The sequence below is a fragment of the Tursiops truncatus genome, chromosome 20 (assembly GCF_011762595.2).
Source record: "Tursiops truncatus isolate mTurTru1 chromosome 20, mTurTru1.mat.Y, whole genome shotgun sequence".
NCBI classification, from domain to species: Eukaryota; Metazoa; Chordata; class Mammalia; order Artiodactyla; family Delphinidae; genus Tursiops; species Tursiops truncatus.
The window spans coordinates 7,963,792-7,981,914 of record NC_047053.1 but is presented as its reverse complement, the minus strand read 5'-3'; the positions used below and the strand labels follow the sequence as shown (position 1 = coordinate 7,981,914).

The window sequence follows — 18,123 nt, the reverse complement described above, 5'->3', positions numbered from 1 at the left end:
CCCCAACTCAAACTTTAACGTGTGGCATAAAGTTAGGTTTCCACCTGCTTAGGGAGTATTAAAGTAATTCCACCTGGTAATTGACACGTGAAACCCTAAGTTTACAGGCTTCCTAAACATATGATTCAATGTCATGATGAAAGGGTAAATAAATATTAAAATTCCTCTAGAAAACAAAGGTAAAGCAAAAGGGCATGCTGCTTCTCAGGAAAGAATAAGCCTCAAAGCAACACAATTTCAAAACTCAATATTTTGTTCATAGGAGATGTTGCTCAGAACTAATGGTATTTGTTTCCAGTAGAGATTCAATCCAAAGACAGAAATTAGTGCAAACACTCATGACTTAAGAAGCATAAAGAAAAGCACTTGCCTGGTGTTTCACTGGTTTAGGTGATTCCTGCTGCTCGTTACAAACAGATAAATGCAAACGTTAGCGAGTTTGGGTCTTTTCCTAGCGGTAAAGCCACATCCAAAGCACAAAGTCAATGTGCGGTTTAGAACCGTGAAAGCTGGTACGCCTGGCATCTCTCAGGGAGTGTTAACTACTACTTCTCATATCTACAGATTAAGGATAACTGACGTCTACATTCTCACCCCTTTTCTATCATCAATTCTCCCCCAATTTCTATCCTCCCCTCGGGCTGCTGTGGGTGGCAGCTCTGTAGGTTCAGGAAGAAGCGCTGAAAATATCTGAGGATCTTCTTTTGGTGGAAACGAAGAAGCCTTCCTAAGCACTGCTCAGCCATGTTTAACAATCCCCACCACAGCCTTGTAAGAAATTAGGCTTCGAGTTACAACCGTAATTCCAGTTTGCCCTGGTGGAATCGCTAGTTACTAACAATTTCCTGATGCCCTAGCTCCCTCCTTGCTGGGTGGGGAGTGGCGGAGACGAGGGACCTGTCAATTACAGCAGCACACTGAGGACGCTTGCTTTCTGATTCTTGTTTCTGAAATTACAGAAGAATAAATCTAAGGGTTTGAAAAAACAACAGCAGAACAAACACTTACAGGAATATTATGGTCCTTTCGTCCTTTGTGTGAAGAAGCAACATGAGCAAGGTACTGAATGACTTTCTTAGTATTTTCTGTCTTCCCGGCACCCGATTCACCCCTGGAAGAAATATTAACACAGGCTGCCTTACGGAAAGCACAGCACACACATTCCCAAACTATAATCGACAAAATTAAACTGAGTTGGAACAAGAATTAGTAGAAAGTAAAAAGAGAATAGGTAGGGAAGAAGAAGAAAAAAAAACTATCACCAATAGTTGGAAAATTATTATTTTTAAATGGCATAAATTAACCCGAATATTGTTTTGGTAGATGCCGGTAAGGGAACAGAGGAAAATGTTCACAACGATTTTTTTTTTTTCCCTTGGAATTGGGGGCTCCTCCAGAGAAGTGAAGTTTATTAGAATGTTTGTGAAGCAATGCCTCAGCGCCAGAAACACATCCAGCACTGGAAACAGAATTCCTAGAACAGTTAAGTTAAGGCAATTTAATCTGAAGGAGCTGAGTGAACTCTGGGATGTCCGCGGATTACTGACAGCATCTTCAAGGCCACTAGACGCCCTCTTGGCTCATCCCTCAGACCAGGCTGACGGTGGTTCCCTCCCCTAGACCCACACAGCACCTTGTACACGCCTCATACACACATCTTCACAGTGATCACCAGCCTCACCCGAGGTAAGGAAAAGGCCCCATGCGTTTGCTGATTTGTATGTTTGTGTAGTTTCTTTTTTTTTGTTTTTTTTTTTTGCGGTATGCGGGCCTCTCACTGTGGTGGCCTCTCCCGTTGAGGAGCACAGGCTCCGGACGCGCAGGCTCAGCGGCCATGGCTCACGGGCACAGCCGGAGCCGCATGTGGGATCTTCCCAGACTGGGGCACGAACCTGTGTCCCCTGCATCGGCAGGCGGACTCTCAACCACTGCGCCACCAGGGGAGCCCTGTGTAGTTTCTTTTTAATCCACGTAACCTTGTGCAGTGTTGACACACAGCCAGGACGTAATTTGTAGAGAAAATGAAGGAATACTACGAATTTTGTTATGAACTGGGACAAATGCTATCACTTCCTATGTTTTCTATTTTCAAACGAGGCTGGCACATTTCAAAGGTTGCTTTTTATTTCTACTCAGTACTAAGCTTGAAATTCAGGCAAGCTGCTAGCATACAGTGTGATCCTTGAATTATGGCCTCTCTGATCAAATACCTGAGGTTCCCCAAGACCCTGGCAAAGCAAACCTACCTGGACAACGAATAAAATCTCAATTTGGATTAAAATGAAAAACTGTAATATATAATTAAATTAATTTTCTAAAAATCAACAACAAAAACACCCCAGGAACTCAAAAATGTTATTATACACACGGCCAACTAGTGATCCTCTACGCCTCTTTTATTTAAGGCTTAAAAATCTATTTTTTCGAACTCTGACCCTTTCTTGAAATTGTACTTGGAATTGTACTATCTGAACTGTCCCCAACATGAGTCCTTTAGGTTTCCTGGTTGCATTACCTCCCTAACTCTCTGCACCCAAACACCACCGAGGTGTTGGGCAAAAGGGTCCTATTGATCACTTAGTTGTATGGCTTTGAGTAAGGAAATTAACTTCTCTGGAAATGGACATCATCATTGGTAAAAGGTAGGAATAGGATTAGACCCTTTCCCGCTCCAAGATTTGATGATTCTAGATACAACCCACTTACTGGTGTCTAAGAATATTTTACATATTAAGCTTATTAACCACCATCTACTGTTGTATTAACAACTGTCCCCTTCTTTGTTTTGCCATCTAAGTCTACCCTTAGGTACTCCAATCCACCAAACCTTCTATTAAGGTTTCTGCCTGCTATTCAGGCTTAGAAAGGCCTTTCCTGCACTAACATTATATCCATCTATATTTTCATTTCTATATCATCTATATTATTAAAACCATCTATATTTTCTTCCAAGACTTTGATGGTTTCACCTTTTACAACTAAGTCTTTAAGTAATTTGAAAGAAAAAAAACGTATGGCCTGAGGTCAAGATTGAATCTCATTTTCCCCTCAAATGATTCAGTCCACATCCCAACATCAATGGTTGACCAAGACACTGATTACCCAGCGATCTGAAATGTTATCTTTACCCTACACTTATGACTTATTCCAAAGCCAGTACCACACTGCAGTAGTTTGGAAGTATGACTAACCAGAGCACCCATCACTGTCTTTAAAAAATAAATCAAGTAGTCTCTGAGGTTAATTTTTTTCAGATAAACTTCAAATAATTTTGTTCTGCTATATCCCTCTCTCATCTCCTCCCGCCCGCCACCCCCATAAAAATAGTCAGACAAAATTTTGAGTTAAATAATACACCTGCTATTTTTAAGAGAAATGATGGCTTCATCTCTGTCTCAGTTAAATTCTGTATTTCTCTAGGTTCAAAACAGGCAAGGACCATGTTTGTCTTATTCACCTTTTAAGTCACAGTGCCTAGCATAGCAGGTACTTGCTGAAATCTGTTAAATAAATGAATATACGTCCTACACAAATTTATTTCTAAGCTCTATTTGATAATTTTTTGTTCCTGTTATTAATTTCACCACCATTACATTTTCTACCTGGCTACCGTTGGTACATAGATAATGATCTTCGTTCATTCATTTATTCAACACATATTTGCAAATCATCTTCTATGTGTCAGGCATCCTTTTAAGTGCTAGATAGAGCTGTGGACAGGGTCCTTGTGCAGCTCAAGGTCAGCAGAGACTTAAAGTAAACAAGAAAAACAAATGGGATAATTACATGTGAGGGAGGCGACGAAGGGAACAAGGAGGCGGCTGAAAGGGAAAAGGCAGAAAAGCAAAGGACAACTCCCTGGAGATACCATGGCGGGAAGGAGCCTCCTGAAAGGTGAGCAGGACCAGGCAAGAGAGGGCCTGGGGCAGAGCATCCAGGGGGATGGGAAGACAAATGCAAAGGCCTCAAAACAGAAAAAAGCTCGGTATAGGGCTTCCCTGGTGGCGCAGTGGTTGGGAGTCCGCCTGCCGGTGCAGGGGACGCAGGTTCGTGCCCCGGTCCGGGAAGATCCCACATGCCGCGGAGCGGCTGGGCCCGTGAGCCATGGCCGCTGAGCCTGCGTGTCGGGAGCCTGTTGCTCTGCAACGGGAGGGGCCACAGCGGTGAGAGGCCCGCTAACTGGTGGCCGGAGTGCAGGATTTAGATAAATAACTAGCAAGACAGACAGTGGCAGTACCTCCTGCCGAGGTGGGAAGGGGTGGATGTGATGTACCCTGGAGCCATGGGAAAGAATCTGGATTTTATTCATGTGTCATTTGGTAAGAGCTATGATGTCGGTTTTCTTTGTTTTTTTCTTAACTTTATTCAAAATGCCTAGTGTTTCAAGCTAAGCATGATGTTGGCTGTTGGCTTCAAACATAATTTTTCATTATATTAAGAAATGAGCCTCATAGAGCCTGGGGATGACTTGTCTTGAAAACAGCTGTGATTGGTACCCGTCAGCGTGGTTCGCCTCTGAGGTCTCTCAGCTAACCCCTCTCAACTGGACATGCTTCAGTGTGTCCTGGAAGCATTTTTTGCCCCCATCTGTCACACTTACTTGGCTGTACTTGACAACCACCTACGAACTCTGCTACATTTTCCATATTTCAGGTCTAAGGTACCTCTGGCTAATAGAAAATATTGCTTCAAAGACAGATGTATTCCAATACCTTACGGTTGAGGTCCCAAGAGGGGAGACAGCTTTATACTCTCACCTCAAAATGGGGATAATAGCTTCTGACACGTAAGGTTATTGTGAAGGAAAAAGATACAGTCCATCTAAAGCTTATAATTAGTAGTCAGTAAACATTACCCATTATTGTCCACTCAGCTGTTCACCCACCACATAGGAGGGAATTTGAATTACTAAACTCTCTATAGTGTTAGTAAAGTGGTTAAGAAGTGGGCCATGGTGTCCTGGTGACCTACTTAGATTCAAATCCCATCTACCACTTCCTAGCTTATGGGGCTTTGGGCAAGTTACTGGGCTCTCTGAGCCTCAGTTTATACTCCTTTAAAATGAGATCCGGTTACTTCAAAGGACTGAGATAATGCATGTAAACAGCACAGCATGGCACCCAGCCAGAAGTTTCTCCATAAATGTCAGTAGTGGTAACAACTATGACAATGGTCAACAGTGATGATAAAGAAATTGACAGAAGTAAAAAGGTGATAACCTCTGATTTGACTATGAAAGACGTGGCAGGATCAAAGGAATATAATTCTTAGAAAAGTTTTTTTAAGGGGAAATGGCACATCTGTCCCAGATGGAAAAGGGGGAAATAAAGCAGCTTGAACAAAAGTAAATGGGCAGAGCTCCCCTGGGGGCGCAGTGGTTAAGAGTCCGCCTGCCAATGCAGGGGACACGGGTTCGATCCCTGGTCCAGGAAGATCCCACAGGCTGCGGAGCAACTAAGCCCGTGCACCACAACGACCGAAGCCCACGCACCTAGAGCCCGTGCTCTGCAACAAGAGAAGCCACCGCAATGAGAAGCCCGCGCGCCGCAACGAAGAGTAGCGCCTGCTCACTGCAACTAGAGAAAGCCCCCGCGCAGCAACGAAGACCCAACACAGCCAAAAATAAATAAATATATATTTTTAAAAAAGTAAACGGTCAAGGGAACCACAAAGAAAGCTCAGCAGACTCCTCTTGAAGAAAATTAGGAGAATCCTCAAAGGTAACAACAGGCCAAGCCCTCAAAGAGTGAAGAAGACAAAGGGAATCTGACCTCATTTCCACCAACGAGACAAGATCTACCAATGCAGTAGTTCTATACTGTAAAGGACTGCTTGTTTCATTGCTGGTCTCTGGGGCACAAGTGCAAGGTTAACGGGAGAACAGAGCAAGCAGCCTGCTGGGTGGGGTGCCCTGTGGTCTGTTGCAGCACATACAGGATGTAAAAGATCAGGAGTTTCTAACCTGACGGGGTTTGTGTTTTTTAGAGAGATCTGTGGCTTTCACTGGCTTCTCAAAGCAATGTGCGATCCAAACAATAACATAAAAAACCACAGTGGTGAGAAGCACTGATGCAGACGGTTAACGCATGATCAGTTCCGAGATCTTTCTCCGAATCCCTTCTGGACTGTGGGTATTTCCCCAAAGAGAACCCTCCTTTCCCAGATCTTAATTGGTTTTGTTCTTATTCTCTCTGGATATTTGGAACAGCAAATTCAGTCTAGCTTCAAAAACACTCTTTGCCTGAAGTTCTTGCTTTAGATAACCTCAATTAGAAAAATACATATTTTACATAAACATATAAATATACATATATATATATAGCACTACTCAGTGACTTCCTACAGTTTCAAAACTCCGTTCTATTAGAAAGCAGCTTACTAGGAAGATCGAGACAGACTTGGGTTCAAGTCTTCTACTAAACACTAATCAGCTAGTGTCAGCCGTGGTATGTGAATGGAGATAACGGGGTATTGCAAAGACCCATGGAGATGACATTTGCAAAGATGTTCGTTCCTTTTTCTGCCACATTTGCCTGGAACATTTTAGACTTCTATTTACAAGTTGATTTGCATACTCGCTCCCCATAATATAGCTATCACTGAGACGCAGCCACAGTGATCTAAAACCCCCCACGTTTTAAGACTTGAGGACACATAAAGCAAAGAGTCATTAGAAAAGCAAACTGAGGTCTAGAGAAGCTCACTGTCTGACCTAGGGTCATGGTAGAGCTGGGACAAACCCAAAAAAAACAAAACAAAAAAACCTATCCAACAACACAATGGTTTTCTAACTACAACACACTTTTTGTTGCCTTCACTATTTTTTTTAAGACTATTTTTTTTAGAGCAATTTTAGGTTTACAGCACGATCGAGAGGAAGGTACAGAGAGTTCCCTTGTAACCCCTGCACCCCCGCACACAGCCTCCTCTGTGATCAACATCGGTCACCAGAGTGGTACATTTTTTTACGTAGGATGAGCCCTAAGTTCATAGTTTACATTAGGGTTCACCCTGGGTGTTCTGTGGGGTCTGGACAAGTGTATAATGCCTTGTATCTACTATTACAGTATCACACAGAATATTTTCACTTCCCTAAAAATCCTCTGTGCTCTGCCTATTCAACTCCCCTCCGCCCCCCACTCCCCTGGCAACCACCGATCTATTGATGCTTACTATCTTCATGGTTTTGCCTTTTCCAGAATGTCATCTAGCTGGACTCATACGGTATGTAGCCTTCTCAGATTGGCTTCTTTCACTTAGTGATGTGCACTTAGGGCTCCTCCATGTCTTTTCATAGCTTGATAGCTCATTTCTTTTTAGCACTGAATAATACTCCGTTGTCTGGATGTACCACAGTTTATTTATCCATTTACCTACTGAAGGACATCCTGGTTGCTTCCGAGTTTTGACAATTACGAACAAAGCTGCTATAAACTTTCAAGTGCAGGTTTTGGTGTGGATATAAGTTTTTAATCCTTTGGGAAAATACCAAGCTGCCTGATTGCTGGATCGTATCGTAAGAGTACGTTTAGTTTTGTAAGAAACCGCCAACCTGTCTTCAAAAGTGGCTGCGCCATTCTGCATTCCCACCAGCAGCTAGTGAGGGTTCCTGTTGCTTCACATCTTCAGCAGCATTCGATGCTGACAGTGTTCCAGATTTTGGCCAGTCTAGCAGGTGTGTAGTGGTGACATGATGTGGAACATCTTTTCAGGTGCTCCTTTGCCATCTGTGTATCTTCTTTGGTGTCTGCTAAGGTCTTGGGACCATTCTTTAATTGGGTTGTTTTCCTACAGTTGAGTCTTTTAAGAGTTCTCTGCATATTTTGGATAACAGTCCTTTACCAGTCGTGTCTGGCGTATCTTCTTGATCTCTTGACATTGTCTTTTGCAGAGCAGAAGTTTTTAATTTTAATGAAGTCTAGCTTATCAATTATTTCTTTCATAGATGTCTTTGGTTTTGTACCACAAAAGGCATTACCACACCCAAGGTCATCTGGGTTTTCTCTTATGTTATCTTCTAGAAGTTTTATGGTTTTTCATTTCACACTTAGGTCTCTGATCCATTTTGAGTTCATTTTTGTGAAGGGTATAAGATCTGTGTCTAGATTCTGTTTTTTCTTTTTGCACGTGGATGTCCAGTTCTTCCAGCATCGTTTGTTAAAGAGACAATCTTTGCTCCATCGTATTGCCTTTGATCCTTTGTCAAGATCAGATGACTACATTTATGGGGTCTATTTCAAGGTTGCCTTAGCGATTTAATCAATTCTATCGATTTGGGTAACTTAAAACTTTTCAGGTATGTTACTTATAGCAAGAATCAACTAACTGTTTGAAATCCAGGATGGCTTATCATTACCACTTAATGTAATGTTTGTATAGGACATAAAATTCCTTAACAACAACAAAAAATCTACTGTCACATCCTGATAGAAGACTGATATGAAGCAACCATTGTTTTATAATACAATTGTTACATTATATACAAACACACTTAAAAGGAGAAAAACTAGAGTTAACCAGCAGTTAGAGTCATAAAATGTAAGCAGAGTATTCTTTAAAAGGGGGCTTAGAGAACAGAGTAACTTCTTCACCAAGGGTGACTGTGAATTTTAATTATAATGAGAAGGGAAGTCAACATAAGGATTACACTCTTAACAGGATTTCACTTCCAATTACATTGGGTGCTCTCCCATGATCAAGGAAGTCCTTGCCGGGATACTAGAATAAAGGATCCAAGCCACCTGCTTGGTCATAAGTGGGAGAGCTCACACTGCCTGGCCTGAGTCTGCAGAAGTAAAGGCTAGTTGGGGAGCTGTACGCAGATGAGGCCAGAGGGTAATTTACAAGTTCATCCTTTTGGGGGAAAAGTAAATTAGAGAGTAAATGACTAAAAAAGTAGAGCTTAAACAGGAGCTGTCAAACTACTTAAGTACTGGTTTTTTTAAAAAATGGTGCTTCCAAATGTATTTTCTCTTTGTGATACCTTTGCAAACATAGGTACTTAATATAAAATAACTACTAAATAAAACTGACTAGTTATTCTCATACAGAAATCTTAATTAGCTCAGCTGTGTACTAAACTTAAGAAGACCTGGGCTTCCCTGGTGGTGCAGTGGTTGAGAGTCCGCCTGCCGATGCAGGGGACACGGGTTCGTGCCCCGGTCCGGGAAGATCCCACATGCTGCGGAGCGGCTGGGCCCGTGAGCCATGGCCGCTGAGCCTGCGCTCCGCAACAGGAGAGGCCGCAACAGTGAGAGGCCCGTGTACCGCGGGGTGGGGTGGAAAGAAGACCCAGGTTACATACTCCTAGAGTTCTTTATTTGGTGGATCCTCAAAGGCACCAGGGAACATATCATATTTTCTTAAGTCTGGGATACCTTGTTTAACATTTTCATATTTCTCAAGTCACAATGTAGCTTGTAATAGATATAAGCATGAAAAGCTATTTGTGATTAAATATCATAACCGGTAGATTATTATAGAATTACTAAGAATTAAAATATGGTGAGGCTAAAAGAAGTGAGGGTAGGAATTGGCTGGATACAGGAGGAAACTTTCTGGGGTGATCATAAAGGCAATGTTCTCTACCTTGATAGGGGTTTACGTTACACAAATAACTCAGCACTTATATACTTCAGATCTGTGCATTTCATTATATGTAAATTTTATCTCAAAAGATAAAGATGTAAATATTGGACTTTAGTTAACGTTATGTATGAAGTATTTAGGGGGGAGTGTGCTGACGTTTACAAATGCATCAGATGAAGGGATTAACAGCCCATCAAAGTGGTTTTCAGTTTAAACTGAAAACTATCTAAACAATCAGCGGCCACGGAAAGGAATGCCATCTCACCTTAAGCAGAGCCTCCTGAAAATACAGCTGCCACGGGACCCCCATCCCAGGGAGTTTCCGGATTGGGAGAAGAAGTCTGACCCTTAGCACCAGGAAGTGCAAATTCAGCTGTCCACTGGCATCATAAAGCCTGACAGAACCCTCCATACTTTCCCCCAGAAGGCCTAAGCCTCCTACAGCACTCCTCCTTTTATTAAATTTAGTATTTAAGCCTTTTATTTCTGGTTTTCAGCAAGTTACTCATCACTGAGCACTCCCACACGCATGCGCGAATACACCCTCGTCTTTCCTCGTGTTTGTCTGTTGTCAATTTGCAGACACCCAAAAACAGGACCCAAGCTGGAAAAGTTTTCCTCCCAACACAAACAATAAAATGGATTGATAGATGGATAGAGCAATGAACAGATCAATATATAATAAAGCGGAGGCTTCCCTGGTGGCGCAGTGGTTGAGAGTCTGCCTGCTGATGCAGGGGACACGGGTTCGTGCCCCCGTCCGGGACGATCCCACATGCCACGGAGCAGCTGGGCCCGTGAGCCATGGCCGCTGAGCCTGCGCGTCCGGAGCCCGTGCTCCGCAATGGGAGAGGCCACAACAGTGAGAGGCCCACGTACCGCCAAAAAAAAAAAAAAAAAAAAAAAAAAAAAAAAAAATATATATATATATATATATATATAAAAAAAAATAAAGCAAGTATAGTAAAATATTAATGGTAGAATCTAGGTGGTAGATATATGGGTCCTGACTGCAAAATTCTTTCAACTTTGCTTTACGTTTGAAAATATTTATAATAAAATGTTCAGAAAATTCAATTTTAAAAAAAAGAAAGAAAAGAAAACAAACATGGTACTTGATGACTGCTACTTTGTGTCCACAGAGAGATAACCAGCTGCTAGGAGACTTACCTCATAAATCCAAGCCTACCCATGGATGCAAATGTCAGTCTAAAATGACAATGACCATCTAACTGCATGCCTGTAATGGGCACTTTTGGTGACATGAGTAAATCAGTGCCCACTAACCTTTGGTTCTGTCACAACAGCAGTCATCCCCTCCCCCAAGAGTTTCCTGCTTCCAGACATTCCAAACAGTCCTTAACCGAAATGGTCACCCAAGCTCCCAAACCACCCAGAGAGGAGAGGTCCATGTCCTGCACCTGGTCCCCTGCGCATTGCATGTGGGCTCACTGCTACTGTGACACTGCAGACAGGTGGCACACAAGTTCTATTCCTCTCTCTCTCACTTATGACGCTCATTTCACGGAGCTTCAGTGACTAGATTCTTGTGGCGACTTTATATTAACCGGTGCTGTATAATAAAGAATTGCTGGTGTTTGTTCCTGATTCCTGGGAGGGAGCCTCTAAGTACCTGGAATGTCTTTGTTATTCACGGTGGGCAGTTCAACAGCTCCAGGATGGGGGCTGGCCAAGCTGAGAGCCCAAACGGGTGATTAGAGGTTTGGGTTTTAAACCATGTGACATAAGCCTCACCTCTTGGGAGTGGATACTGATTCAATCAATCACGCCTACATAATGAAGCCGGATAAAAACTCTGGACTTTGAAGCTTAGATAAGCTTCTTGGTTGGTAATACACACTGATGCACTTGGAAGGGAAGTGACCAGAGTATATGGCAGCTGTGCCTTTGGGAATCCCCAGACCTCAGCCTCTGTGTCTCTTCTTTTGCCTGCCTCTGACTTGTCATTCTAGCAAAGTATCGAATCTGAGCGGGTAGTGGCAACCCCCAAACGTGTAGCTATTTATTTAGTCAGAAGTACAGGTGGCCTGGGAACCCCAGAGCTTGTGGCTGGTGTCTGCCCAGCAGGCCCACGTAGAGCAGCATGCCCAGGAAGTCAGGGTCAGAAGTGCTTTGAAACAGTTTTAAAAAGACATTTGCAGATCACGTTCTAAATAACTGACTTTTGGGAAGAATACAGCCAATGGAATTGAATAAATAAGTAAGTAAAGCAAAAAAGTGAACAGACTATTCTAGAATATAGAATTAAAATGAAGAGATGTAAGGAATGCAAAGTGTGAGAGCCTGACAGGATTTAAAAGTTATTAGAAACATGTTGAGGACTGTTATAGAAATTCGAATATGGATTGTACATGAGATGACATTACTGAATCATCGTCAATCTTCTCAAGTGTGACAACGGTCTGTGGTTATGTGGGAATGCCTTGCTCTTAGGAAACGCCTGCTGTGTACCTAGGGGTAAAGTGTCGGAATGCCTGCCAACTTGCAAATGTTTTAAAAAAAAAAAAAAAAGTGCTGTGTGTGTACAAAGAGAACTGACATTTAAGTGAAGGGTATACGGGTACTTAAAGTACCATTCTTTCAACTTTTCAGTAAAATTCAGGTTTGAATTTTTTAAAATAAAAACTTGGGGAAATGCATAAGCAAAGGTTAAAGGAAAAAAAATGAAGTAAAGAAAATGTAAAAATTAAAAAATCACTGAAGTAGGGGATGGGTATATGGGGGTCACCAACTATTCTATTTTTGTAGAGGTTTGAAGTTTCCAAATAAAATGCCTTTATAAAATGCTATCAGAAAGGTTTTACCCTTTGGAGACACATACAGTATTCACTAGTTTCTAAACTTCCTAATCTGTACTTAAGCCTGTTTCTTTGATTCCTACTTAATTAAGAGACTCATTCTTCTGTTTGCATTTTTATCCATTTCCTAAGTATGTTCAGTGTGCCAGGTTCTCAGGGGATAATTAAAAAGCAATGAAGGTAAGTCACAGTTTCTACCTTACTGTCTAGTTATAAAACAAGACCCACACAACCTAAATAGGTAATGAATTGCCGTCTATAAAAAAAAAAAAAAAGGGCCTGATGAGGGGAAATCAGTGTGGGCTGCAACTGGCTGTATCGATGGGCATATTTCCTCCCTGGAGGGAGAAAGAGGCTAAAAGGCAAGGAAATCAGCCAGGATCCACCAAGATGGGCCAGATAGTAGGTGCTGGGCAGGGCTAGGACAAGACAGGAGAAATATGAAACGAGGTGACGACCAGAAATAGGGATATGAAAGAGAGCGGGGAGTCCAAACACAGGGCAAGATTTAAACCTTGAGTCTGGAAACACACGGCGTTGATGCTGGAAAGAAGGATATTGAGAGGATATTCCTACATCTTGTCTGTGTAGGAGTAAAGGTTAATTTTTAGGCATGTTGAGTTTAAACTAGCATTTATTCCCTACTTCACACCCTGTGCTCCACGTAAGACCAAATTACGTGGAATTGCCTGACACCATTTCTCACCCGCTGTCCCCTATGCCTGAAGGTTCACTGATTCTTTAAAGTCCTGAGGGATTGTGACAAGGATGAGGGTCTAGAAACTCACCTGGCTGCATGGCTGCGCACCTGAGCTAGAAATCCCCTAGAAGCCAGTAAGGACCAGCCAAGGCTGCTGCCTCCCAAAGGCCCAGGTCCCCCCCCCCCCAACCCCTTCCCCAATGCACCAGGGCCCAGAGATGAGCTCTGCAGGGGAGCCTTGAGACTCACACCCCTGCCAGCCTTGGTCACTGCCTCAAATGTCCTTCCTCTGCTCTCATGTTGTGCTTTCTTTCTCCTGATCCCAAACCCCATTATTTCCTACTCCCGCCCCCCTCTTTTCCTCTGTACTCTCTGGGCCCCTCATTCCACAGTGTGCAAAGTCACCCACGTTCTCAGTGTCCTCACGGAACACTCCCTCCTCCGCTGGCCTTGCTCCACATCACACACCTGCACACGTACACGATCAGGGAGAAAGTCAGGGGCAACCTTCTCACTCTCCCTCATGTCGCTTCCAGACCCTCTTGTTATAAAGCCTCTACCCCTCGCCCCCGCCTCTCTGAGGTCACGTACAGCCATAATGGTTGTTCTGACACTTGGATTTTTGTCTAGTAAGATCATTAAAAACAAACAAAAACCTCCAATCCCATTTCAAAAAAGAAAGCACTTTTTATTCCAAAAAAAAAAAAAAAAAAAACAGGAAAGGGTCTTATCTTAGAATAAAGGACATTCCTCTAAGTGAAATAGTTTAGCTTTTTGAAGGGTTTACCGGAGGCCACCATCCTCACACTATCACGTGTGTGTGTGTGTGTGTGTGTGTGTGTGTGTGTGTGGTGAAGCCTCTCCTCTCCTCATGTGAGTGACACACCCCCAACTCAGACCCCTTGGCTCCTTGATACCTTCAACCCCGATGACCTTCACCCCCGATGACCTTCACCCCCAATGACCTCCTGCTCCCGCTCTGCTTCAGCTGCCCACTCCTGTGGCCACACTGAGGTGCTCCCAGCTTATCACCTGCGGCCACACCACCCACTCTCCCTGCTCCTTCTGCCCCGGTGTCCCCAGGGGGACCTGTCCTCTAGTTCTCTGACCCCACTCCTTCCTCCCTATCAATCCCCCCTCGTTTGCCCATATCCCAGGCAGGGTCCATCGTGACAGTTTCTCTGGCCAATGTCCTCAGTTCTCTCATTTCAGTGACCCCACATCTGCACCCACTTACAAAAACTGTCCCAGCTTTGGTTGGATTGAATCTGGTTCCATTCCAACACCCTTGTGGTGGACGGTCCACAGCAACACCCCAACTGTTTCACATCCTGCTGTACCTACCCCCTTGGCTAGTGTTTCACACACTGACCTTGGCCTTGGCCACACATCTGGCTTGGGAATGGGGCGGCAGCAAGTGTGCACAGCCCTTATGCACTGGAGCTCACTCTCCTGCTGCTCTTGGCACCTGTCACCATGTTAAAACCAGGGCTGGCCTGCTGGAGAATTAAAGGACCTACAACCAAGGCACCCCAGCCAGCCAGCCAGCCAGCAACTCCCCCCTTCCCCACCCCCCGTCCCAGGTGAGACAGCTCAGCCTGGCGCCGCTCAGCACAAAGGCCCAGCTGAGCCCAACCCAACGGCTAAGAAAACTGCTTTAAGTCATTAAGTGTCGGGGTGGTTTGTGTTTAAGAAAAACTAATTCAGGGGCTTCCCTGGTGGCAGTGGTTAAGAATCCGCCTGCCAATGCAGGGGACACGGGTTCGTGCCCTGGTCCAGGAAGATCCTGCATGTCGCGGAGCAACTAAGGTCGTGCTCCACAACTACTGAGCCTGCGCTCTAGAGCCCATGCTCCCCAACAAGAGAAGCCACCGCAATGAGAAGCCCGCGCACCGCAATGAAGAGTAGCCCCGGCTCGCCACAACTAGAGAAAGCCCACGCGCAGCAACGAAGACCCAACGCAGCCAAAAATAAATAAAATAATTTAAAAAATAAATAAATTTATATTGATTTGTATAACTCAGAGGCTAAACAATGCTGGAAGAAAATTTACACAACAGGGAGACTAGTGTCAGCTGTTTCTGCTTCTCCCCTCCCCCATCCTATTAACACCAAAGTTTCTCTTCACGGGAAGGAGAGAAGCCACGAAATGGGAACTTTCTCAACTCCCAGCCTCCCCGTCACTCTAGAGGCCTCGCGTGCCCCCAGGTCCCGGCCCAACACCCACCCCGTGCCCTCCGCGCCCCTCAGCTCTCTCTGCCCTGCCCCTATCTCCCTCCACAGCATTTAACCTCTCCCACATCAAAAACAACAAAAGTCGATTTCTCACCACTAATCCACTGCTGCAATTTTCACTTTCTCAAGTCCTGTGGAAGTAGCAGGCCTACACTTGGCTTTTTGATTCCTTTTTAAGCTTTTCCACACACACACACACACACCCCACCCCCATCATTCCTCAACTGCCATCTGGCTTTGACCTCCCTCCCCACCCCCAGTGCACCTCAGTCGACCACCGCCAGCCGCCTGCTCTAGCGCTAAATCCCACGCCCGAGGTTCTGTATGTTTCACTCAATCTCAAGGGCGTCTGACGTGCTGACCCATTCTGTGGCCCACGGCTTGGGCGTCTCTGCGGCGTCTCACCCCCTTCCCCCACCCTTGAAGGTCGCCCCTCCCGGGGATCCCACACTCTGAGGTGCCCTCACTCACCGCGTGGCTGCGGTCACCCAGGCCGCCGGCTCTGCATTCCGGGCACAGCTCTGACTCTACGTTCACGGGGCCAGCGGCCGAGTGACAGCTCCTCTCTGGAGAGCCACAGTCACCTCAAAGTCTGTCCTCCACCAAACTCCTTGCCTTCCACCCCGAACCTGTTCCTCCACCGAACTCCTTACATCCTGAACCTGGCACAACGCCAGCCTCTCTGAGCTCCCCTTTCTCGGGCGTGTGAATCACCGAGTCCCGCTGCGCCTGTCTCCTAAACTAAACTCCACCCGAGATCCACCCACTTTCCTCTGGCTCCACGACCACCTCTCCACCTGAAGTCACTTCCATCCCTCGCGGAGCTAACTCAACAGCCTCCCACCTGGTCTTCGCGTGCTCACGCTTCCCCGTGCCTCGTCCCCGCCGTAGCCAGCGTGACCTTCCTAACATTTGAATCTGACCGCTTCCTGCCATGGGTTCTCTTCAATCCTGACTCTCCAGCACTTCACACACAGCACACAGGCGCATGATATTAATGCTTCCTGGGTGGTACGGGTAAATTCCCCAAATGTCCAAGAGGTCAACACTTGGACAAACAAACGAAAGATGTAAGTTTCACAGATTAATGTTATGAAATGTGTGAAAAGCCCAGTTAGCCAACCAAAGAGTAACACCAAATTTAAGCAACTTATATATTGTAGTCTTGAAACAACAACTGCAAGGTTTCCATCCAACTCTTGACGGCTCTCCCTTCCCCCTCCCCCCATACAAAAAAAGAATGGCTTTTACTTTCCAACAGAAGCGAAAAGAAGTCTGAATGTTCAACATTTACTTACGTGCAAAGAATTGACTGGTCCTCACGATCTACAAAACAAAACAAAACAAACAAAAAAAAAAGAAAGTGACCATTTGCCTGGTTTTTAAAAAATTTGATATAATAATAAAGTTGCAGTCTTAGCCTCTAAAATACTAGTAACTCTGCTGCTCTCAGGTCAAGTTAACGCTTCCCAACCCTATTATATATTATATAGTCCTAAATCCAGTCAAGTTCATCATTCTAACGCCAGATTCTCTGGGGTAGATGACAATGCAGGCTCAGATGACCGTACACGTCTTACCAACCTGGACCCTCCTGCCTGGCTGCCCATCAGAGTCAACCGGGAAGTTGTATAAAAATGAACTCCACAGAGCTCCACCTTCAGGGGGAGGGACTGAAAAACCCCTTTTTAAGTAGGTTCCCCAGGTGATTCTGATGCAGGGCCAGGTTTGGAAACCACTGCCTTTCCAGAAAACCCACCACCAGAGGGGAATCATTATTAATTTGACCTTAAAGGAGAAAAAAACCCACAAAGTATCAAACGCTGAGTGGAAAAGAAGATTGAAGGAGGATAAACATCTATATGAGGTTTAACCACTGTCTCAAGTCAGAATGTTAGATACACCCAAAATAACAAAAGGACGTATGATGAAAAAAATCTAACATGATTTTAAAGTGATGAATGATTTAAGTATTCACATTCAGCTCAATTTTTCAACTGAAAAGGTGAAATGCAAACCCATGTGTAGTCCAAGGACAAAACCACCTGTGTAGGTTGTATGACTTCCAATCACTTACGAGCATCCTTATCTCTATTTTACAGACGAGGATGTTCTTTGAGGAAGTTAATCCTCCAGTCACATAGCTACTGGGGGACAAGGATTCAGGTGAGAACCCAGGCCCGTCTGCCTCCAGTGCCTGTGTCCTCAACACTCCCGACCAAGACTGTCACTGCCTCAAAAGGAACTGCGGTCACGAGGTCACGAGGGAGCATTTCTGTCGCTCCCTACGCTGTGCTTGCTTTTCCATCAGAAAAGCCATCACGTGCCCAATGAAGGTCTCACGGTAGTTCAGGCGTAGATACCTCCATCAAAGAGAAATGAAGAGTTCCTTCACTACGTCATACTCTTTTCATATAATATTATTAAAAGAAACAAATCCATTCATATACTCTGTGTATAAACTGGGTTATAGCAAGAGCATATTACTGCCCGGCCCCTTGAGTCTAATTTAATTCCTAATAATAGCTCCTAACCACTGTTTTCTCCTTCTTTCTGGCTGCCATGGGCAACATAGTTGATGTCTGCCCCTTTATTGGTTCACTTTCCCAGGGACGCGCCATCTCCTTTCTTTGGCATGTCCTTCCTGGATCCATGACCACTTGGATTACCTCCACCTGCCCTTCGTGCTCAGCTCAGCTGTATCTCCTCTGAGGAGCCTCCCCAGACCCTCTTCCTCAGGCTCCTCCCTGTTTCCTTCTTTTGACCACAGTATTCTGGAGT

General features: G+C 44.6%; 1 protein-coding gene across 4 annotated transcripts in view; it reads right to left on the bottom strand.

Moving 5' to 3' along the window:
- The window catches only part of MYH10 (myosin heavy chain 10), a 129,007-nt gene that overhangs the window by 82,432 nt on the left and 28,452 nt on the right, over window positions 1-18,123 (bottom strand). For all 4 annotated transcript variants that reach the window (XM_073798318.1, XM_033847518.2, XM_033847519.2 and 1 more), the window contains exons 4-5: window positions 16,641-16,668; window positions 1,009-1,111 (exon numbers count right to left, since the gene is read on the bottom strand). In XM_073798318.1, the coding sequence (XP_073654419.1) occupies window positions 1,009-1,111; window positions 16,641-16,668 (131 nt within the window). The remainder of the gene's footprint in view (window positions 1-1,008; window positions 1,112-16,640; window positions 16,669-18,123) is intronic.